The sequence below is a fragment of the Diabrotica undecimpunctata genome, chromosome 4 (assembly GCF_040954645.1).
Source record: "Diabrotica undecimpunctata isolate CICGRU chromosome 4, icDiaUnde3, whole genome shotgun sequence".
NCBI lineage: Eukaryota > Metazoa > Arthropoda > Insecta > Coleoptera > Chrysomelidae > Diabrotica > Diabrotica undecimpunctata.
The window spans coordinates 3,438,350-3,462,871 of record NC_092806.1 but is presented as its reverse complement, the minus strand read 5'-3'; the positions used below and the strand labels follow the sequence as shown (position 1 = coordinate 3,462,871).

Below are 24,522 nucleotides of genomic sequence, written 5' to 3'. Positions count from 1 at the left end.
TTGACAAATTTAAACAAGGGATAAGAGATAAATTTAGTGCTATTTTTCAGATACTAATTGCGAATATAGTGTATACTGAACTAATCAATAACCAGTAATCGTGGCAGCCGTAGCTCAGTGGCTATGTTACTGGCTTAACAAGCTGGAGGGCCTGGGTTCGTATCCCGGCACCGACAAAAATTTAATATTTCTAATTTAACTGAGCTTCCACCGTGTTTCGGAGGGCACGTAAAGCCGTCGGTCCCGGTTACGACAATAGTCGTTAGGGGCGCTTGCGCGACCTGAAAACCCTAACACTAGACCTTAGCCAGAAGGTTCCACGAACTTTACTTTTTTTTACCAGTAATCAATAAGAATCGGACTACAGGAAATCACTGAACCAACAGATGATGTTTTTGATTAAATTTGTCAGATATACTACCGACAGCATTTTCATTATAAAAAAATTTTACGTAATTACCAATTTCACGATAATTCACATGCAGGATTAGGCACTGCGTTGAATACCTTTGGTTTTTAGTAGAACTAGTTTTCACAAACTGCTCAGCTTGTACGTAAAGAAAAAAATCACAGAAGCAGTAAAATATAGCTGTATTGGCAGCAAATTTGGCGATCTTCAATATTTTCTAGACGATTTTAGCCTTGGAAGAAATAAATCTTATATAGCAGTCACCGTAATATCAAATCAACAACAACAAACTGTTTGTGCATGATTAGTCACATTTCTAAAAATCATTCTTGTACCAGACAATGGTTTGGAGATTCCGAAATACTGTTCACACTATAATTAAAGCTTTTTTTACATTTTAATTATAGTAGTTTTCCTACGTATAGTCTCTTGTTAGATTGTTATTTTTTTATGGATTTGTAAATGCAATTTGAAATGGATTTTTTGCTTGATTTTAGCAATTTTACCAGGCAATATAACAATGGTTTTTTATTGTAAATCTACCGGGTGAAATTTTTAATTCAATTTTAGTTAAATGTTTAATTTGAAGAGATCTAGACAAACTCAAAATCATAATACCAAAATAGTGCAGATATTAAAAAAATATATTACTAAAGCTGTGAAAATTTTCTCTAGAAAGGTAAACTGCTTTCTCTCTTCCAGTATTTTTATCCTTTAATCAGTCGTAGTAGGTTATATTTCTTTCCTTATTAAATGTGTTTTAGATATCTTTTTGAGTGTTGAAAGTTGGAAGTTGGAAGATTCTTTTAGTGGCCACATAACATCCTTAATGTTCTTCAGAATATACAGGTCGCAAAAGCTTCCAACTGTCTCGTACTGTCTAATATACTCCCATGCCTCGTATACTCTTGGAATTCATGTTTCGACTGAGAATATTAAAAATAAAACACAGATACCTTTTTACGAACCAATATGGGACATCCTCTAATAAGATAGACTTTTTAAATAGAGTTTTTTTTAGTTAAAAATATGATTGTACTGAACTTGGGATGCCATTCTGATGATTTAAATTGTACAAATTCAAAATACAAATTTATAGCATATTCTTACAACATTCAGCAGTTCTTTATCAAGTATAAATTTCACTGAATCCCTCTTGAATGCCATCAATTTTTACTCTTCTTTTTATAAGTAATCTAATATTATAGAAATTGTTTAATTAGGGGCCTAATACAATTATTGTTCTTTTGTTGTATAAAGTTATTTTCCTTATACTTTCGTTGTTCTTCTGTCTTTTTAACTACCTAACATTGAGTTCTGTATATCATAGCTGGTCTTATGGCTGCTTTATAGAATATTCCTCTCTCGAGTTAAGCTAAGATTTTAAGTCACATAGTAAGTATTTACTTACAATTTACTATCCTTACTCGTTGCTGCACTCCGCACACTTTCATCTGCTGCTTCATTAACCTCGATGCCAATGTGTGACGGGATCCATACAAATTTTAGCAGCTTATTTCTTTCCTAGACAATTAGAAGTTTGGATTTAATTTTGTTCTCTATGGGGTGTTTGGGATATATACATGTATGTTGTATGGCTGTGATAGATCTATAAGAATCGGTAAAAATAAGAGCTCGTGAAATGTTAGAGGTATTTAAATATTTTAGAGCTTGGTATATGGCATAAAGTTCTACCGTAAAGGTGGTTATTGGGGAAACTATAATAGCTATGCCTACACCATCATTAAATTTAGATGTGTCTAAGTCTAAGATTAAGGAGTTATTTATTGAACTTTTAATTAAAATACTGAGTATATTCCGTTTATCGAATTGAGTAAGAAAAGGTACACACTCGGGTGCTTTTGCAATCCAGGAGGGAGGACGGTTAAAGTTTGTTATGAGAACGATAAGGAAACTAATGTCTAGGAAGTTGAGTGCTATTTTCACCTTCTGGTAACAAGGTTTTGTTGTGCGGAGGTGCGGGTTTATTATCGTAGATATGTTGATAGTCTTATGTAAAATGAATTTGAGATATGGGTAATTTTTATTTGCTGCGATGAATATGGCATGGGTATATGAGTAAATGTGAGGTTGAGTCCGCATCCGCTGTATAACCTCTCTATTAAAAAGGTACGAAAATCACCACAGACAATTCTAAGGGCATTGGTAAATATATAATCAAGTAGTTTTAACATGGTTTTGGATGCGGATAAGTAAGAAATTAAACCGTAGTCGATTTTTGATCTCATAAGAGATATATAAATCATAATCAGCGTGAAATAATCGGAACTTTTGGAAGGGGATTGAAAGAGTTTTAATAGATTCTTATGGGATTTTGTTAGTTTATTTATGTATTTTTCCATTAACTGCAATGAAAATTGCATTTGCTGTTGAATAATCTTTGGTTTAGTTGTATTTTTTTTATTTTTAATAAATAAGTTTTTTATAAATAATAATAACTTGTTTATACAATTTTTTGTGACGGGAAGAATGGCAATTCTTATGTTTCTTATTTTTCCTTTGTATAACTAATTACAAAGTAATAATGTAAATTTAAAATAATAGAATTTATACGATTTTGGTGGTTTTCAATGACCTCGCCAATACACAATAAACAAATGCAAACATTTTTGGAAACTTACCTATTCTAATATATTTATAAATCAAAAGTTCAAGGTGAATATAAAAAATATATTATATTTAAAGCATCTAATAAAGTACATTGACTTTTTCCTGTTCAAGGTTATCGATAAAATCCAATATCTTTGTTAACGAGATGTCAGCATATTTCTCAAGTCGTTATTAGAATTTGATTTTTGGCAATTCTACGTTTTTTCAGGAATTTTCGAATAAGCGAAGCAAAAAATTACATCGGGGCGTTTTCCTAATAACATCGTTTCATTTTTTGCTTGATTTCGTAAAGTACAAACAATGGTTTTTTTAAATTAACTGGAAGATTTAGCAAATTGATTTTCACACTACTATCTCTTCTTTATAATTTTATTTCTCATTGTGAAACTACAAAAAAAAAGATAGGAGCATAGAGAATAAAACAATAAATAGTCAACAACATTAATTTTTAAATAGGCACTTAAACAGCAAGAATCACCATGTAAGAAATAAAGAAATTTTTATCCAATAAAGTTATTACAGACAAAAAAGAAAAGAAAACGAAAAATTAATAACAACAACTATTGAAAAAAATAAGAGTATGAAATGCCTCAGACCGACACTAGGACGACGTCAGATGATATCATTAGGGAATACGCTGGACATGTAGCTAGGAGCGATTTAAACAAATGGCACAGATCAATTTTAACCTGGAGACCATACCAACACAAAAGACCCAGAGGCAGACCTCCTATGAGATGGACAGATGATCTGAAAAGGACTGCCGGGAAAAATTGGCTACAAGTAGCGTACAATAAAAAACAATGGAAAGGAAGACTTGAAGAGGCTTATGTTCAAATGTGGACGTGAATGGCTAGACGAAGAAGAAGAAGAAGAAGAAAGTTATTACACCAAAACTAAAAGTCACTGCATTGCAATATTATTATATTTTATATTCCCCACATTGCTGTATGGAGCAGAGAATTGGACTCTCAAACAAACAAATTATTAATAAAGGCAGAAGTTTTGAGATGTGGGTCCACACAAGACCTCTAAATGTGGATCACGAGATGAGAAATCCAGAGAAGCCAAACTTTTTACACCTTAAAACCCAGGCTAATATTGTTGGAAGAATAGATACGCGTTCTGAACCTCGAAGAGCATCAGCAGACATCTAATAATCTAATACGAAATCACTAGTTAATTAACGATTTTCAATGATTCCCAACTTTATATAGCTTGATGTTTCACGGTATATGCCCGCTTTAAGAAGAATTGGGATAGATTTTGAATGGAAGTGCTTTAAGCAGTGATCTGGTACTTGAAAAAAGACTTGAAGGATATATTCTAATATATAGTATTATAATAGTATTTTTAAATATTTCTACATTTTTATTTATAACTTTTAAGTCTTTAAATATCGAGAAATTCTACAGTTTGTTTTCATTAAACAAATACAGTAGTAACACAAATATCTTAAACTCAAGGCAACAATCGTTGATCATATATGGATAAAAAATTGTACTCTCATTAAATATGTATACCATGCAACGATGCTGTTGATGTTTTTCATATAATTTTATATAATTTGTTTTTATTCAGAGGTACAAGAATACTGTTGACAGTAATTATCTGAAGAATCTCGATAATACGTAGTAGAATCAAGAAAATAAGGATACTTATATTAATACTATAGGATGTCCACAACCTACAAAATTTCAAACTTTATTTATGATTTATAACAAAAATTTTTATACTAATATTTGGGTTTTAATCATAGTCGTGTCTTTTTGATGAGATTTCTTTATATGACTATATCAGAACAATGATGTATGAGACCGTCTCACACACTTAAAATATTTTTAAAGATCATCCATAAACGCATTTATCAAATACTTAATATGGATATTGCAGAAACCCAATTTGGATTCCGTAGAGGCGTAGGTACCCTTGAAGCTCTCTTTGCATTCAACGTACTAATCCAAAGATGCTTGGATGTGAACCAAGATATGTACGTCTGTTTCATAGATTACAAGGTATTCGATAAAGTTAGCCAGAAAAAGCTAATGGACGTCCTCAAAGCAAAACAATTACAATACTGTATTAAAATACCTTCGAATTATAACAAATGTATATTATTAACAGCAGGTACACATACGCATTAATGAACACACATCACAAGATTTCGAAATTAAAAGAGGAATGCTACAGGGGTGTGTATTGTCACCACTACTGTTCAATGCATACTCTGAAGAAATTATGAAAAGAGCTCTTGAGGAAGAAACAGCAGGAATAGAGGTCAATGGAACAGAAAATTACCAACATTAGATATGCGGACGATACTATCATAATAGCAAACAACCTACATGACCTCCAAAAACTAATAAACAAGATAGTTGAGCATGGAGAACAATATGGATTATTAATAAACATCAAGAATGACGAAAGCCTGACAATTAACGGTAAAACTTTAGATCATCTTGAAAACTACAATTATCTTGGAACAATAATTAATCACGCAAACGATTTACTCCAAAGAAATTACAGTTCGAATAGAGAAAGCACGAACAAACTTCAACAAAATGAGAAAGGTACTTTGTACAAGAGAACTAAAATTAGACTTAAGAGTTAGACTGGCAAGGTGTTATATTTTCTCGACTTTGCTTTACGAGATAGAAGCATGGACACTTAACGGGTCAACTACTAAAAAGTTGGAAGCATTTGAACTGTGGGTGTATAGAAGAATCCTAAAGATATCATGGATCGATCAACTAACAAACAACGAAGTCATGAGAAGAGTCAACAAAATAATGGAAATATTGGAAACCATCAAGACACGAAAGCTGCAATACCTGGGGCATGTTATGCATAATGGCATATATATCAAACTTTAATTAATTATACAAGGGAAAATCCAGGGCAAAAAAAGTATAGGAAGGAAAAAATCTCATGGTTGCGTAACTTAAGGGAATGGTACGGATGCACATTAATCATACTATTCAGAGCGGCAGCATCTAAGATCAGAATGGACATGATGGTTGCCAACCTCCGTCGCGGATATGCACGTAAAGAAAAAGATCAAAACAATTCTCCAATTAAAATATAATATTCATTGGAACTGGAACATACTTGAAGAACGTAAAAGAATGACCATACTGATGGTTTTTAAGAAAAGAATTTCTTGATGACGTGGTTGTAAAGTTGATAGAGATACGAAGAAATGCTTAAAATAACTCTGAAACGTATCAGAGTATGAACATGAAACGTATCAGTGTATAAACACGAATATTAAAAAAATTAAAAATCATGACTAAATGAAGGAAAACTGCGAGAAAATGGGATTGTTGAATTCTATGTCATATATATAAAAAATGAAAAAAACTCATGTCTTCGACGATAGTGATAAATATATAATTGACAGCAAGAAATCCTAAGTAGTTAAAGCTTCTACGTTACGGAGTAGTTTAAATAATTCAGACCACATGATATGGCACTAAGGAGTCAATAGAAGATCCAAAAAGACCACAAATCAACTGGTAAAACCCATTTCTCTCTCATACATATATCAAGTTATTCTTTCTTTTCTTTTCGCTTTATTTATTTAACGACTGTTTCAAAGAAAATATGACATACGTTGTCCGTCTACCTGGAATAAACATTCGCTATACAGTTCTCGCAAAAATTTTCATTCTGTGCTACATAAACTCTACCCCTTTATAGTTCTTATAGTTCTATACAGCAATACAGAATGATTAAGTAAGCTTTTTTTCCTCATATATCCTATTCATTATTTACCACAATACATTAACCGCTTCTTCTCCCAGAGCCTTCCAAACCTCCACAGGTATTCAATCAGGTGTCCTCTCGTTATCCTCGATATTACATTTTCCTTTGGGGTTTTGCATCCTCTGTCTCTTCTCTGGTATTATTTATTTAACAACTTTCCCAAGTACTTATATCATCTTTGCTTTATTTCTACATCGGATCTTAACCACTTTTCCATCCGCATTTTTAATCTGCCACACGTGAGTCAAATCCTTTGATGACGTGACCCTTGCTTTAGCAATGTTGTATAACCTTTTTATTCCATTGGGTGTTTCCAACTCTTTATACAACTTTGCAGACAATAATAGTAGTAAACAAGTCAAAGAATCTACAGAAGATTTATTATAACACGTAAACAAGTTAATTAACTCTGCATCAAAAAAAGTTTTTTGAGGAAAAAACCTATAAAAAGAGATAATCAGTTTTTGACATAAGAAAATGGAGAGTGCAGAAAAAATTACATAAATAGAATGGATAAAAATCGATTATAGATTACAAAGCAGATATGTCTGATTTTTGCAATAAGGAAGAGGAATAAATGCTGATCAAAAGATCTTAAGCATATTTTTGATAATTTTCGTTAAAGGTCATATATATACATCAGTCAATGGTCAAAATATATGAAATAGTAACTAATCCACTCTATTCTCCAGAATTTCTTCTCAGTCCTTAAAATATTTTTCAAACCTAACGAAATTTCGCAGAGAATTATAAGATTTTTCTGTAGAATGTAATGATCATTGCCTAAGTAGCTATTTACCTTGAAAACGTGAATTCATTGATTTTAAAAGAAATAAATTTTAATTGGAATTACATTGAAATAAATTTGTCCAAAGAATATTGGACTATTTTATAAATTATAATCTTTTTTGATGGCTGAAGGGCGTTTTTTTCTTAAAAAATACCTGGTTGTTTATGACGATTATAAATAAAAATAACAATTGGCATAACTCATATATTGTTATCAATTCAGAATAAGCGCACTTACCATTTTCGTGGTAATGAAAGATACTTACCACGAAGAAATAAATTGGACTTAATGGTAGAGGCTGGTGCGTGTGCTTGCCTCAAGGACTTGCTAACTTCTGTGCTCTGTCTAGAGAGAGATCCCGCTTATCTCGATGTGGTGCGGAGAATATATCAAGCGTAGGGTGCACCATGATAAATTAAAGCTGTCATCTCAAGCTTTTCAAATAAAATTATGTATGCATCCCCTTCCTAAGAAATACAATAATTTATAAATATAAGGATTCAAGAAATTTTATTTTTTAAAAGCCCTTATCTCCAGCATCCTGTAATATTTAACGACAAGTGGTTGCCAGAACTTGATATACATGTATATGCCAATTTGAGAGTGGTGATTTTAAAGCAGCAATGAAGATATACAATGAAATAATTAATAAAACATATAAGTAAATATGGCCATATTATGTTAAAATAAGCACTAAATACTTTTCCAAACACTGGTCATTGTTCGGTCCTATTAATTGTTAATAACACAAAATATTGCAACACATATTCTATTACAAAAACATTAGAAAATTTAGAAAACAAAGGTGTTATGTCATTTTTTGTCATATGTAGTTTGTCTTAATATTTAGTTGAGTATAGAATCTCACCTTTATTCCAACGAGGTATGTTGTAAAAAATCATAATTATTAAATATACTCAATTTGAAATTTTCTTGTGTTGTCACGAACACTTTTTGGACACCCTGTATACACACTTGTAATCTTCGATCTCCTAATAGATATAACTGCAATTTTATATAACGTAATAGATATTAATATTCCAGTCTCGTTATTACTACAAAGTTAGAGCAAATTAACATAAAGAGATGTAAACAATATTTGGTACACATGTTTTTGATTATTAATTGCAACTTTTGTTGGGACGTCAGGAAGTTGTTGTAAGCTAAGAAATACGTTTAAAACAATATGAAAATGGCAAGGTTATTCGCTCAGTTTGAAAATATTTTGACATATTTATTGTCCAAAAAGATATATTACAAAAATTACTACCACACATTATTATTAGTCCACTGTTGCATTTCTGTTGCATGTCTTTTATTAAAAAAAGAAGAACAATAAATTTTTTTTAAGCCAAGTATAGTCTGTATTTTTTTCTAGCTAGAAAAAGATACGGTCCCGTGCCGATCTTCTCCAGGTTCCCACGTGCAGCAAATTTTGCTTTATCCTTCGATCTTTTCCGTAACCTTCTTTTGGGTCTTGAACCCTGCATTTTTCTATCTAGGGTTCTTTCTGGCAGTCTTTTAGTCTCCATTCTCTCTACATGTCCAGCCTATCGAAGTCTCTGAAGTTTAACGAATTCTGAGATCGGTGCCTCTTTGAACAGTTGGTAAAGTTCATGGTTGTACCTATCTCCATACTCTGTTTTCGTTAAAACATCCAAATATCTTTCTTAGGACTTTTCTTCTTAAAAACTTCCAGCTTTAGTTTTTTGTCTTTTGTTATCACCCATATCCCGCATCCATAAGAAACTATTGGTCTGATAATAAAATCTGATATTGCTATAACTGAGGTTTTCCATTTATCTTTGCTTGTATTCGATTATGGAATTGAATTATGGATTGGTATGTTTCTTTTATACAGTAGGTGTAAGACGTCTTCGACTTGGATGCGATCGAAAACATTTGTCAGGTCTATAAAACATAGATATGCTGATTTATTGTAGTCGATTTCTTACTAAACATTAAATATTTCTTAAGAAGAAAACTGTTATTTGCCCACAAAAAAGGTGTAAAACGCAGAAATCTACTGATTCATGCAATTCAATGAATAGAAAATAGTTTTAATTGAAACACAAATGAGTAAACCATAGTTATTTACACGTAGAAAAGGTGTAAAACATGGAAATCTACCGATTTACGCAATTCAATGAATAGAAAATACTTTTAATTGAATCACAAATTATAAAATTTATACTAACATTGAAATTCCCAGATTTTTATGGTAAACCTCTTCTGACAACTATTACCTGGCCTGTTTATAGTTATTAAGTAGCGAATTGCTCTGAAATAAATCAAGTTCGAAGAATATGTTTTTCTACATAATTAATTCTTCGGCGGTGACTGTTATAAAGTAAGTTAGATGCCCGAGGCTGTGTTGTGGGCACGATCATGTTCACGGTTATTTACGCATCATCAAGCAATTATAGTGCTGATCAAATTATCGTGACATAATGGAACAAAGCAGTGATCATAAAAATGTATTACACCTGTAACAAGTTATAAAAATATGTGACTATTATTTTAGGATATAAGTAAAAACCTATTATAATAGTAAATATTGAAAACAACAATCTATAATCTACAAGAATTTTCGATTCAATATTACCTATATTTGACGAAAATAACCAATCAGTGACAGAGATTGTCAGTCATAAGAGTAGAATGAAATCTGAGTAAAATAAATCTGAGAAATAAGACTGATATTTCAGTATTATTTCGCCATACTTTATAATAAGACGCATTGTCCTGATGGAAAACAATTATTTTCTGGTTTATAGCGAGACTCTTCCGAGAATTTTCCTACATCTAACGGTTCGCGAGAAAAATTTCCACTAGGATGTGGATGAGAAAATTAAAAGTGTATATTTTGTTTAAAATTTAAATTATTTCGATTAAGGGTGACTTGCTGATTAAAAAAATCTAAACATTTGGCTAAAAATTATGCACCGTTTTGCCGGAAAATCGAAAAAGCTGTAGATTTTTTAATTCGATTATTTTTCTTTTCCGACAAACTGGGGTTAAGGGATCAGAAAAAAACACATGTTTGGAATAAGCTGGACCAAGTGCATGTACCAAAATATTAAACAAATTTTTTTTTTTGTAAAATTTGCTAAAAATTTTTCAAGGGGGTACCCTTGGATTTTTATCAAATTTGCTTAATCGGCTATATTGGCGTCACTTTTGGTCCGAGAGTGAAGCGAATAGACATTTCCTACATAAAATTGATCGCTCGTTCTTCTGCCATAATCAGAATTCTCCTACATCTAACGGTTCGTGAGAAAAATTTCCACTTGGATGTCTTTATTTGCTGAAAATTTCGAGAAAATTAAAACTGTATATTTTGTTTAAAATTTAAATTATTTCGATTAAGGGTGACTTGCTGATTAAAAAAATCTAAACATTTGGCTAAAAATTGTGCACCGTTTTGCCGGAAAATCGAAAAAAACGTAGATTTTTTAATTCGATTATTCCTCTTTTCCGACAAACTGGGGTTAAGGGATCAGAAAAAAAAACACATGTTTGTAAATAAGCTGGACTAAGTGCATGTGCCAAAATATTAAACAAATTTTTTTTTTGTAAAATTTGCTAAAAATTTTTATCAAATTTGGTTAATCGGCTATATTGGCGTCAATTTTGGTCCGAGACTCAATCGAATAGACATTTCCTACATAAAATTGGCCGCTCGTTCTTCTGCCATAATCAGAATTTTCCTACATCTAACGGTTCATGAGAAAAATTTCCACTTGGATATCTGTACTTCCTGAAAATTTCGTGAAAATTAAAAGTGAATATTTTGTTTATAATTTGAATTATTTCGATTAAGGGCGACTTAATGATTAAAAAATCTAAACATTTGGCTAAAAATTATGCACCGTTTTGCCGGAAAATCGAAAAAAATGTAGATTTTTTAATTCGATTTTTCCTCTTTTCCGACAAACTGGGGTTAAGGGATCAGAAAAAAACACATGTTTGGAATAAGCTGGACCAACTGCATGTACCAAAATATTAAACAAAATTTTTTTTGTAAAATTTGCTAAAAATTTTTCCAAGGGGGTACACTTGGATTTTTATCAAATTTGGTTATTCGGCTATATTGGCGTCAATTTTGGTCCGACAGTCAAGCGAATAGACATTTCCTACATAAAATTGGCCGCTCGTTCTTCTGCCATAATCAGAATTTTCCTACATCTAACGGTTCATGAGAAAAATTTCCACTTGGATATCTGTACTTCCTGAAAATTTCGTGAAAATTAAAAGTGAATATTTTGTTTAGAATTTGAATTATTTCGATTAAGGGCGACTTAATGATTAAAAAATCTAAACATTTGGCTAAAAATTATGCACCGTTTTGCCGGAAAATCGAAAAAAATGTAGATTTTTTAATTCGATTTTTCCTCTTTTCCGACAAACTGGGGTTAAGGGATCAGAAAAAAACACATGTTTGGAATAAGCTGGACCAACTGCATGTACCAAAATATTAAACAAAATTTTTTTTTGTAAAATTTGTTAAAAATTTTTCCAAGTGGGTACCCTTGAATTTTTATCAAATTTGGTTAATCGGCTATACTGGCGTCAATTTTGGTCCGAGAGTCAAGCGAATAGACATTTCCTACATAAAATTGGCCGCTCGTTCTTCTGCCATAATCAGAATTTTCCTACATCTAACGGTTCGTGAGAAAAATTTCCACTTGCATGTCTGTATTTGATGAAAATTTCGTGAAAATTAGAAGAATATTTTATTTAAAATTTGAATTATTTCGATTAAGGGTGACTTGCTGATTAAAAAAATCTAAATATTTGGCTAAAAATTATGCACCGTTTTGCCGGAAAATCGAAAAAAATGTAGATTTTTTAATTCAATTTTTCTTTTTTTTTTCGACAAACTGCGGTTAAGGGATCAGAAAAAAACACATGTTTGGAATAAGCTGGACCAAGTGCATGTACCAAAATATTTAACAAAATTTTTTTTTTGTAAAATTTGCTAAAAATTTTCCAAGGGGGTACCCTTGGATTTTTATCAAATTTGGTTAATCGGCTATATTGGCGTCAATTTTGGTCCGAGAGTCAAGCGAATAGACATTTCCTACATAAAATTGGCCGCTCGTTCTTCTGCCATAATCAGAATTTTCCTACATCTAACGGTTCGTGAGAAAAATTTCCACTTGGATGTCTGTATTTGCTGAAAATTTCGTGAAAATTAAAAGTGAATATTTTATTTAAAATTTAAATTATTTCGATTAAGGATGACTTGCTGATTAAAAATATCTAAACATTTGGCTAAAAATTATGCACTGTTGTGCCAGAAAATCGAAAAAACTGTAGATTTTTTAATTCAATTTTTCTTTTTTTTTCGACAAACTCCGGTTAAGGGATCAGAAAAAAACACATGTTTGGAATAAGCTGGACCAAGTGCATGTACCAAAATATTTAACAAAATTTTTTTTTTGTAAAATTTGCTAAAAATTTTCCAAGGGGGTACCCTTGGATTTTTATCAAATTTGGTTAATCGGCTATATTGGCGTCAATTTTGGTCCGAGAGTCAAGCGAATAGACATTTCCTACATAAAATTGGCCGCTCGTTCTTCTGCCATAATCAGAATTTTCCTACATCTAACGGTTCGTGAGAAAAATTTCCACTTGGATGTCTGTATTTGCTGAAAATTTCGTGAAAATTAAAAGTAAATATTTTATTTAAAATTTGAATTATTTCGATTAAGGGTGACTTGCTGATTAAAAAAATCTAAACATTTGGCTAAAAATTATGCACCGTTGTGCCAGAAAATCGAAAAAACTGTAGATTTTTTAATTCGATTTTTCTTTTTTTTTTCGACAAACTGCGGTTAAGGGATCAGAAAAAAACACATGTTTGGAATAAGCTGGACCAAGTGCATGTACCAAAATATTTAACAAAATTTTCCTAGGGGGTACCCTTGGATTTTTATCAAATTTGATTAATCGGCTATATTGGCGTCACTTTTGGTCCGAGACAGAAGCGAATAGACATTTCCTACATAAAATTGGCTGCTCGTTCTTCTGCCATAATCAGAATTTTCCTACATCTAACGATTCGTGAGAAAAATTTCCACTTGGATGTCTGTATTTCCTGAAAATTAAAATTTGAATTATTTTGATTAAGGATGACTTGCTGTTAAAAAAAATAAACATGTGGCTGGAAATTATGCACCATTTTGCAGGAAAATCGAAAAAATGTACTTCTTCTTCTTCAGTGCCTTATCCGGTTCGGATGTTGGCGATCATCAAGGCTATCATGGTTTTGTTGACTGCTCTGCGAAACAGCTCCGCTGAGGTCATCCCAAACCATTGTAAAAAATGTACTACCATTGGATTTTTATCAAATCTCGTTAATCGGCTATGTTGGCGTCAATATTGGTCCAAGAGTCAAGTGAATGGACATTTCCTACATAAAATTGGCCGCTTGTTCTTCTGCCATACTCAAAATTATCCTACATCTAACATGAGGTTTAAGGCCCATCTAAATAGAACTTCAGAATAATATTATTCTATTAGGGTATCCAAATTATTACCATGCTTGTTACAATCACTTTACCCATTAGATATTATTATGATACCAGTATTAAATATCTTTTTCTGTAGTTAACCAATCATCTTCTATGGTTGGAACGTGTTTTTTTTCCAAGTGTCTATGTAAATTTCATCCAGAATTGTAAGGATCTTTTTTGTATTTTGTTGTTACTGCAATATTGACCTCGATATCATTTATTGCATTTGATAAATGTTGTTTGCGATTATTAGTAATTTGTAGTGCACTAGTTTCATTATATTTATCAACATTTTTTGTCTGTTTCAACCTGGATAACAATGTTATGTTCATTGTGAAGTTAGGGTAAGAGCACCCTTAAGGATTGGCCTCTTAACCATTGGCCTCTTAAGGATAGGACGTCGATATATCTATGAAATGTTTTGTCACTGTGGCCTATTGTAACTATTTTCAACACCATGGAATTTTATTATTATTTCTACATATTGCAAAATTTTATTACGTTAATATTTCATGTGTGAAAATATTTTATATGTGTTCTTTTTTAAACGTGCAAATGAACCAGTTATTGGCCACCCAGTTCCAGTTATTGACACCATATGTGTTAGTGATTGGCCATCATTTTTTAAAGAGATATTTTACCAAATAATTCGTAAGTTAAAATAGATAGATAGGTAGGTGTTTGGGTAAGCAAGGATTTTGTGATGAGTGTGGACATAAAAAAAACACATGTCAAAGTAAACTTTTATTTTCTATTTTTGCAAGATTCGCAAACATATACTTTATCTGTGTCGCCATAGAATCTTGTTATGCAAGTTACATGATATGTTCTAAGACTCATTTGGCATCTAATGCCTTCTTTACACTCTGTAATATTTAGTACATGATAACACGCACCTTTAGTAACTTTTTGGTTTTTAAAATGTGATGGAATGTTTGATACCAAGTTTTTATTTTTAAAACGCGGAAGAACGTTTGATACCAAGTTTCGATTTTTGACAGTGTGAAGGAATATTTGATAATAAATTATCAGATAGAATTGTAATTTTTGTTGATGACTGATCTGTATTATCATCAAATAATTTCCGTTTGGGTACTATTTTCTTCTCAGAGCTTGGAGATTTAGTGTGGGCGAGAAATATTTGCGGAGATAATCTCAAATTCACTTCTGGTGTAGGTGAATGCTTGAAAATGTCAATATTATCTTGGTTATTTACAGAGCTTGATGATTTTGTGTGAGAATGAGATTCTGGTATAGGAACTTTGACAAATTCAGGTAGTGGTGGCTCGAAAACCTCAATATTGTTACTTCTATTTTCCTGGTTTAGAGGAGAAAACACTTTCAATGCTTTTTTTACCTTTTTTTGATATTTTTCAATAGGAATGTGAACACCTTTTTTTAATTTTGTTGAGGTCATTTCTATGGGTTGTCTACTTTTCTCTTCAGACTTAAAAGTTTTAGCTAATTTTTTGGGATTTTTATTATTCGAGCTTTTTATTTTCTTTTAATTTTCCTTAATAGTCTGTTTTTCTTTTCTTTCAAGTTTTCTCTGTTCCTTTTTACGCTCTTCTTCTAATTTTTTTCATTTTGTCTTTTTCTATTTTTCTTCAATCTGATGAAGTTAGAACAATTGGAAGCTTTTGAGTTTCCTTCTTTCCTTTTCGTGCTGGAGTATCTGGCCATATTAAGTAAGTCGCAATAGATTTATTTGTAGCATTTACAGATATATTTTCAGAAATGTTTAGGGATTTCTCGGGTTTTTTGGTTTTTTGACCTTCTTTAACGGTTTTCGTCAAACTTAATTCAGCTTGATTTGTATATTCTTCTATTCTTTGCATGTTGAAAATTTCATTCTCAGGTACCATCAAGGTTTCGTTCTCGATTTCAGGAATGTTTACAATTTCAGTATCATCTATTATTACAGGTATATCATTTATATTGAAAATTACTTCACTTGTGTCTAAAAATTTTACTTCTTCGTCTAAAATATTTTCTAGTTCGCCGTTTGTAGAAATTTCTACCGAGGATTTTTCTGTAAATGCTGAAAAGATTTGTTTCAATATTTGGTAATCATCAGATTGAGTTTTGCAATTATTTCGACGTAGCTCTTCAATTTTGTCATTGCCAACTATTTCACAAAATTTTTTATAAGAAATTGTTGTATTTGGATCAATTGTTGGTAAATCATTGTGCTCATCCAGATTATCTTCAGTTTCAAATTCTTTTCCAAGACATTTTGAATAGTCAAGAGCAGAAGAATTCCAAGGAAATATACCGCATGCCCTAAACCCACTTCTGATAACATCTGGATTTAACCTATCTATAGCAGATTTTAAAACAGGGGCAAACTGTACTTTTGTTAACACTTTTTGGGGGTTGTCTCTCCTAAACTGAAGCACAGCTTTGTTCCAAAAAGTTTTTAGAGGCTTAAATGCAGCCACATCCGCTGGTTGCAATAATCTCGTGGCATTAGGATATAAAGCTACTAAAATAGTTTTTAAATCTGTACAAAGTTGACTTGTCTGTACAGTTAAATGGGTTTTATGCCCATCAACAAAAAGTATCACCGAACGTGTAATATTATTTCGATCTAAATAAGGGTTAAATATATTTCCAATATATTCATAAAAGTTTTTGTTGTCCATCCAACCATTTTCAGTTAAACCAATACCCCACGAATTTGTCACAGCACTTAGTATAACATTTGGCAATCTTTTATGGGGATAAATTATCATAGGAGGTAAAATAATGCCTATTGCAGAAAATGTGAACATAACTGTTAAGTTAACCTTTGGATTATGTTCAATTTCGTAGACGTTTCTGGAACCCTTTATAGTCAAAACCTTTTTATTTTTGGGACATAGATAAAAACATGTCTCGTCACCATTGAAGATTCTTGTTGGGTCTTGAAGAATGTCTGAAAGTCCTTTTTTATTTAGATAAGATTTTATGTTGTCAAACCATTTGGTAATATCCCTTTGGTTAATGTTTGAACTTGCTGATGTCACTCCCTCTGAAGTCCTTAGCGAAATTTTGGGATTGCGCTTTAGAAATGCTGATAGCCATGTTCTACCTGGTCTATTTTCAACAAATGGATTAACTCTAGGGTTACTCTCTAAAAATGATTTAACGGAGTCCTTAATGTCGTCAACACGAACAGGAAATCCTCTATTTTGACAATGAAAAATCCAGTTTCAGTTGTTCCTCTTCATTCTTCGAAAGAAATGGATCTGGTCCATGGGTTACTTTGTAATGAAATTTTTCACTTTTCCGGTAACTTATAGTGGCTCTGAGAATATTAAAAATTTTTTAGGCTTCTCGCTCACTCATACCATTTTTAATTAACTCTAACGCTTTTTTAACATCGTCTTCGGAATACTTTTTTTATAATTGTTTTCAGTTTTAGATCGTTTTGGCATATTTTCCAAAACAATTTATAATAATTAGTTATTGGCCACATATAAAACACTAGTTATTAACATATGTCAATCACTAGATTCTTACAAAATCTAATGTTTCAGTTATTGGCCATCTAGGCCAATAACTGATACATTGATAATTTCATGCATTAGTACTTGGCCACCTTAAAATTTACGTTATTTGTATAAATAAAGTTATATTCGTTATGCAGTTTGGAACAGGACATACACTATATTCTCACAAAAACATAAAATATAAAGTAGAAAGTAAATTGCAGTATATAGTACTTACCGACCAACACAAGTTTCTATAGGTAAATAAGAAAATTTCGGTTGCAAACTGGCGATACAGAACAGTGTCTTATTCAACATCGAATACTGACTAAAATTTAATGGTTACCTTGAAACTAGATGTGTTATACTCTAGGAGACATGTTGCCAAACTTAAAAAAAGTAGTTAGAATTAACAAAATACCAACATTTTCCTAATTCTAATCAAAACATATTAGTAGGCCAATAACTAGCACATGGCCAACAACTGGTGCATTTACCCTACTTTTATTTCTATTCTGAAGCAAATTTCTACTTTTTTTTGATTTTTAGAAACTAAACGAAAAGCCATTCCTGGGAAAACTTCTCGAGATCAAACACTGTATATAATTATAATAGAATCTACGATATACTTTTTTCAGGATATTTACTGTTGTGAATTGTCTCCTTTCTACAGTACAAGAAGTGGGCCAGACGTTTGAACTAGCTAAGTATGTAGACCTGGATTAAATAATCCTTCGTCGAAACAATTTCTAATTCGAACTAATAATATTAATTTTGTTTAATTTAAGGCGCTTTATTTTATGTTGCACTTCAGTTAGAAAACATTGCTTTTTTAACTAACACCAAACTATTTATTTGTCTGATATTAGTACGCAGGTTTACGTAGAGCGTGTGTATTTTTGCACAAATCTTGTGATCATTTTTTATATTAAGAAGAGGAAAATTGGCGGTAAAATAATATCAAAGTGTATTTGGATGCTAAAAGAAGCAACATGTTTTAACTGAAAGCAGACGAGACAAAAAAGTCGTTTAATTTGAGTTGAAATATATCGAAAATAAGTAGAATTTATTTTCGTGTTTTATTAATAATATTGTAAGATAATATTGAGGGATTATTGCTGGTATGTTATGACTTTAACATTCACCTTCCGGTAGAATTCGATAACTTGCTAGATTATTGCAAAACTTCTTAGTCCGAAAAATTACAAAGTATAAAGTTGCAAATTACATGGACTTTATGATGACTTGTCTGTCATTTCATTTGTGAGATTATAAATTGGGGTTGAACGCTTTTCAGCACTTTCATTTGTGAGATTACAAATTGGGGTTGAACGCTTTTCAGCACATTGAACATAAAGGCAGTCGAATTATACACTCATGGACAAAAATATCGAATATTTTGGAATTATCAAATTTTTGTTTTTTCAAAATAAATTCTGGCCAATCAAGTCGTTTATGGTAAAATAGAGTTTATTTTAACAATGTTTAATGAACAATTTTAAGTTTTTATATGGAGAAAATTGCGAAAAAAATAAATGTTTAATGTTAGGTAAATAAGGTTATTTTACTTTAAACTTAAATGACAATTTAAATTACTTAAACAAGTCATTTTTACTGAAAGAAGTGTATGATCAGTAACGAGTATTTCCCCTCTAGCTCTTATTACTACTTGCATCTTCCTCAGCATACTTGCAAGTAAATTTTTTACATATCCTTGGGAAATTGCATTCGATTCATCCTGTGCAGCAAGCCAAAGCTGCTCTATCGTATTTGGAACGGGATTTCTTTGCCGTATGCTGCGTTTTAGGTGATCCCGCATATGCTCTATTGGATTTAAATCCGGGCTAAACGGTTGCCAATCCAATTTTCGAATTTGGACCTCATTAAGATAATTACTCACTATGGCAGCGGCATGTGGTCGAGCATTATCGTGCATTAACGTGAATCTTTCATGTCCAATGTAACCAACATATAACAAAACATGATCTTGCAGGATGTTTTAAACGTAAGAATCACCAGTCATCCATCCAATCACTTCCACAAGTGCGGTACGTACCTTCCAACTAATACCTTCCCAAAGAATTATGCCATCAACTCTAAAACTAACGGTCTGGGCAAGACTGCAGCTGACGAATCGTTCTCCAACTCTTCTGTAGACGTAGTTTTGACCATCTTGCTTCCATAATAGGATTCTGGTCTCATCAGTGCAAAGAACTTTTTTCCAGTTGTCGATATTCCACTAAATATGTGTTCTTGCAAATTCCAAACGACGAGCTTTATGATTTTGGAGAAGACGTGGAACTTTGGCAGCGCGTCTGGGCTTTAAGTTTGCTTCTTTTGATCTTCGTCTAACTGTTTGTAAACTCATATTAACTTGTCTAACATTTAATAGCTCATTTCTGAGGTGCATCGATGTCAATGAACAATTTTGTGTAGAATTAAGAACCAAAAAACGGTCATCAATTGTGGTTATGCACCTTAGGTGTCCTTGACCAGGCCTTCGTACAAAATTCCCTGTTTTGCGTTACCTTTTTAGAGTATTCGAAACTATAGATTCAGTTCTGCTGAGACGTCGTGCGATACCTTTTTGTGCATATCCTTCCTCGTACAAAATTACAATATGTGCTACTTGGACTTCCTCGCAGTTTCGAATTGGTGGGATAGTTGTTTTAAACTTAGTAAAATCAAAACAATATTTAATTAAACTTAATAAATTAAACTAATTATGATGTTTGATGTATGACTGAATGTATGTATGATTAACATGTATGATTTTTCCTTTACGTGAAGAAGGATTTTTATGATAAAATGTACGAATGACACTAACCACTGAGTAAACCTCAAAATAAACATCAAAATATTTTAAACCAGTTGAGTACATCAGCCTACTATATAAGTATTATCAGTAATCTAAAATTATTTTGAAATAATAGTGACTACAAAAAAAAAATTGGAAAATTTCAAAATATTCGATATTTTTGTCCATGAGTGTATTTATCCACTGAAATTAATTATTCATAAAGCTGCAAGTTGTTAAAAAAATCTAAGAAACGAGAAAAAAAAAAAGACATCCAGTTTATAACATTACAATTATGGGAATAAATAATTGGAAAAACCTAGACCTCACCAAAACAGAGACGACCAAAATCTATCAAACAACTAAACCTAAAATGTTTTATTACAAGAAGAAGTGAGAAAGAAATGGAGAACATTTGAAAGTTTTATAATAGAAAATTCCAATTAAATTATTATTGTGGCACCATTGTAGCATTTACCATTGAACCATTGTACCAAAATATTATTGCGTGTTATGATAGTTTATAATGCCATTTCTGTTAAAGGTAGCTTCGTCAGTAAACAAAACATAATTATTAAAATTGACACTTTGTATATTTTCCGTTAAAAACAAATCCCAAATCCCCATTCTTTTAAGATAATCTTCATCCAGTAATTCTTGAAAGGGTGTTAAGTGATAAGGATGAAACTGCTGTTCCTTGAATCTTCTTCAAATCATCATGTGAGAAACATCTAATTGAGCTGCTACTACTCTTGTACTGCTTCCAGAAATTTCTTCAATTGCTTCCAAAATCTCTTCATCGTTTTTATCTACTTTTGGTATTACCAACAATTTGCGGTCTCAATGTACCTACCTGTCTCTCGTAAATGACGATCAATAGAAAGAAATAATCGTTTGATTGGTATATTTCGATTAGCATATTTTCTGCATAATGCCTTGCAGCTGCTGCACTATTCCCTTGGCATTCACCCGTAATTACCAACTTACCAATAATTATCTAAAACTCCAATTTAGCCTGCTCAAACTTACCCATAATTAAATGCATATCTGACATTTCTGAAAACGAGTACACCATTTTAATAGAAAAATCCAACAACAAAATTTGAATGCAATCTCTCAGATCCAAATTTACTCGATTTTTCACATATCCGCTATGGTCTAGACTCTAGACACCAGCAGATTGGGGCAACCAACTCAGAGACGTAGACCATGAGGGCAAGAGAGACGGCTGGAGAAAGAGAATAGTATTTGGTTGTTTTTTTGTAAAAATCATGAACATACAATTTGAAATTTTGAATATTGAACTCAATAAAACAATTTTTAAAGTACCAATTACTTGTAAAATTATATCAGTAGGTTCATTTTCAAAAGAATAATTAAAAGACTCAATTATTGTACGTAATTAATTAAATTCTCGTGTCTAATTTACATACAATCGCAAACGATAAGATACCTGTCCTAATTTTAAGAAACAATCGTACACACGAGATATCAAACGATCCTGCTTATTCAACGACCTTCATCAAAATACCGCATTTCCTTCAAAAAGTAGTAGAAAAATATTAGCGGCGTATCGGTAATATAACAAACAAATCGAACACTTCAGAAAACAATCATTGCCGATATTAATGAAATGATACATACCTGATTTATGTCATCTCTAGCCTCTATTATTTTAATGTGAATTCTAGATTCAAGTTTCTGTACCGGCGGATTATAGTGTCGATTTAAACATTCACTTTCGATCGGTCGTAGCAGTTGTGGTTTAGTTTCTGCAAAAATGAGTAACAAAACTCCTATGATCGTGTCATCTCGAAGAGAACATCTCAGAGGCAAGTACTTTTTTTTATTGTTTCTTCCAAGGTAAAGATAATACTTTTTTATTATTAATATGATTACCACACTTCGCTTTGTTTTTATTATTCCTACTATTCAGCTATCAGTTAAGGTGCTAAAATATCACGAACTGTGTACTAATTATAAATGTCATATTTCATATTATATAGGTTTTTACCTTCTAACCTTTTTTTGTGTGAAAATTGGACACGAATTTTCTTATTTTTTTTATCATCGTGTTTATTAATATGCAAAAGTTAATGTAAAGGCTTGATAGCTCCATTCCAGATAAACGTGGTTTTTATCGTAAAAGCCCTTATTAATCTTTATACTATTGTCCATTTAATTTTTAAAGAACTTTTTGTTTTAATTTTGGTAATTTTTGGATATTTATTGACTTTTTCGTCATCAAAATTCGCTCCAACTTTACATGAAGCGGTATAAATATATTTTTCCTTTGTGTTTGTAATTAAGTACTTGTTTATTGATTTTGTTCCTCCTTTTTATATGTTATATCTACATAGCTCCCCATTGTAGGGAAATCTGCATTTCTAGCCCTTTTAGGAAGTCGGCAGCAACATCTTCAGTAATTCATCTCTATGGCTTTAATTTATTTCTTTTATTTATCTCCTTCTGCTACGTAAAGTCGGTTCGCTATATTTACGCGGGTTTCGGATTAAAATTTTTATTGTAAGTACCCAGTTTTAATTACCTGCTCTTTGGGGAAATATCAACTGGTCAAATGAAATGAAAAATAATCCATAACTTTTTTTAATTAAATAATAATGGAAAATCTTTTATATAATTGACAGTATAATAAGGAAAATTACTTCCTTAATGGAGTCTAATGTGGCTAATATAAACCTAATAATAATTTTATATTACACTTCACACAGAAAATATAGTCTATGTATATTTGTTCTATGGAGAGAATTTCTAATGAAAAATAAAAAAATTTAACTTGCCAACAAAAATGAAAATCAGTCATTATCATCAAATTTATCATAATCGTCATCATCATCACTGTCATCACCATTAATTGTTATTATGATTGGACTTATTTGGTTTATTTTATTTTCACGAGTCCACCAATCTTCTATTAGTTTCTCGCACTTGAATATACAGTTGCACCACACTTCTGAAGTTACAATTGAAAGTGCCTTTCGCAAAGTTTCCCGAACTGCGTCGTCGCTATAACCGTTAGGCCCAATATGGTTGTCATAATATTGTTTTGCTATTCCCCATATATATTCGATGGGATTAAACTGGCAATGATACGGTGGCAGACGTAAAACTTGATGACCGTAACTTTCAATAATCTGATCCACAACAAAGGTTTTTGGTTTTGCGTGGATATTTGCCAAGCGTAATAATTCTGATTTTAAAATATGTTGTGTAAATGGTATATGTTCCTTTGTCAACCATTCTTTAATTTTATTAACAGTCCAAGAATTCGTTGGACTTTTGTTTAATACTTCAGAATGGTAAGGTGCATTGTCTAAAATAATTACGCTGGGCTCACTTAAACCTGGGAGAAGTTTTTCATGTAACCATTTTACAAACGTTTCTGTGTTCATATTATCGTGATAGTCACTTGATTTTGATTTAGATGAAAATATTAAATCAGCACCTTCTATAAAACCCGATTTCTGATAGACTTTACGTTATCATCTTGCCATATTCTCTTGGTTGCACCCCTAGAAAATATCCATGTTTCGTATAAATATATAAAATTTGGCCTTTCTTCTTTTAATTTAGAATATTTTCTTAGAAAGTTAATTCTTTTATGCACAACAAAACTTCTTTCACAAAGGGCTTTTCTGTTATCCTCCTTTTGAAATTTGAAACCCAAATTATGTATCACTTGCCATAGACTTTTTCTGCCAATTTCGTCAAATTTTCTATCTTTTAATTCCGAGAGAATTGTATTTAAGGTCACATGTTCCTTGTTGGCTCGCATTCGATAAATGGTATCACGAATTTGAAATTTTTTCCATCTGGAATATCTTTCGTTTTCAATGATAGGTGAGTTTTTCGATGATCTTTTTTCGGCCGTTCATTATTGCGATTTTGTAATACTCCTCTTAGTTTGGTTTCACTAATTCCTAGAGCATCACATACGCGTTGTTGAACAGACATTACCGATTTTAAAGGACCGCCATTTTCTTTTTCATCCATAAAATACTTATGTACACTACAAATTAGACTATCTACATCTAACACACGTCTAGGCATTTTTAAATATTTCCACCAAACATACAATGTCAACACTGGCAAACAATCAATTCAACTGCAATATT

General features: G+C 31.6%; 1 protein-coding gene across 2 annotated transcripts in view; it reads left to right on the top strand.

The window, feature by feature from the left end:
• Positions 1-24,522, top strand: part of Drip (aquaporin homolog protein drip) — a 98,652-nt gene that overhangs the window by 28,327 nt on the left and 45,803 nt on the right. Inside the window, exon 1 of one of the 2 annotated variants that reach the window (XM_072528684.1) lies at positions 21,890-22,218. The exons of the other annotated variant lie outside the window; for it this stretch is intronic. Within the exon in view, the coding sequence (XP_072384785.1) occupies positions 22,167-22,218 (52 nt within the window). The 5' untranslated portion in view covers positions 21,890-22,166. Of the gene's footprint in view, positions 1-21,889; positions 22,219-24,522 lie in introns of those variants that run through there. 2 annotated transcript variants of the gene reach the window in all.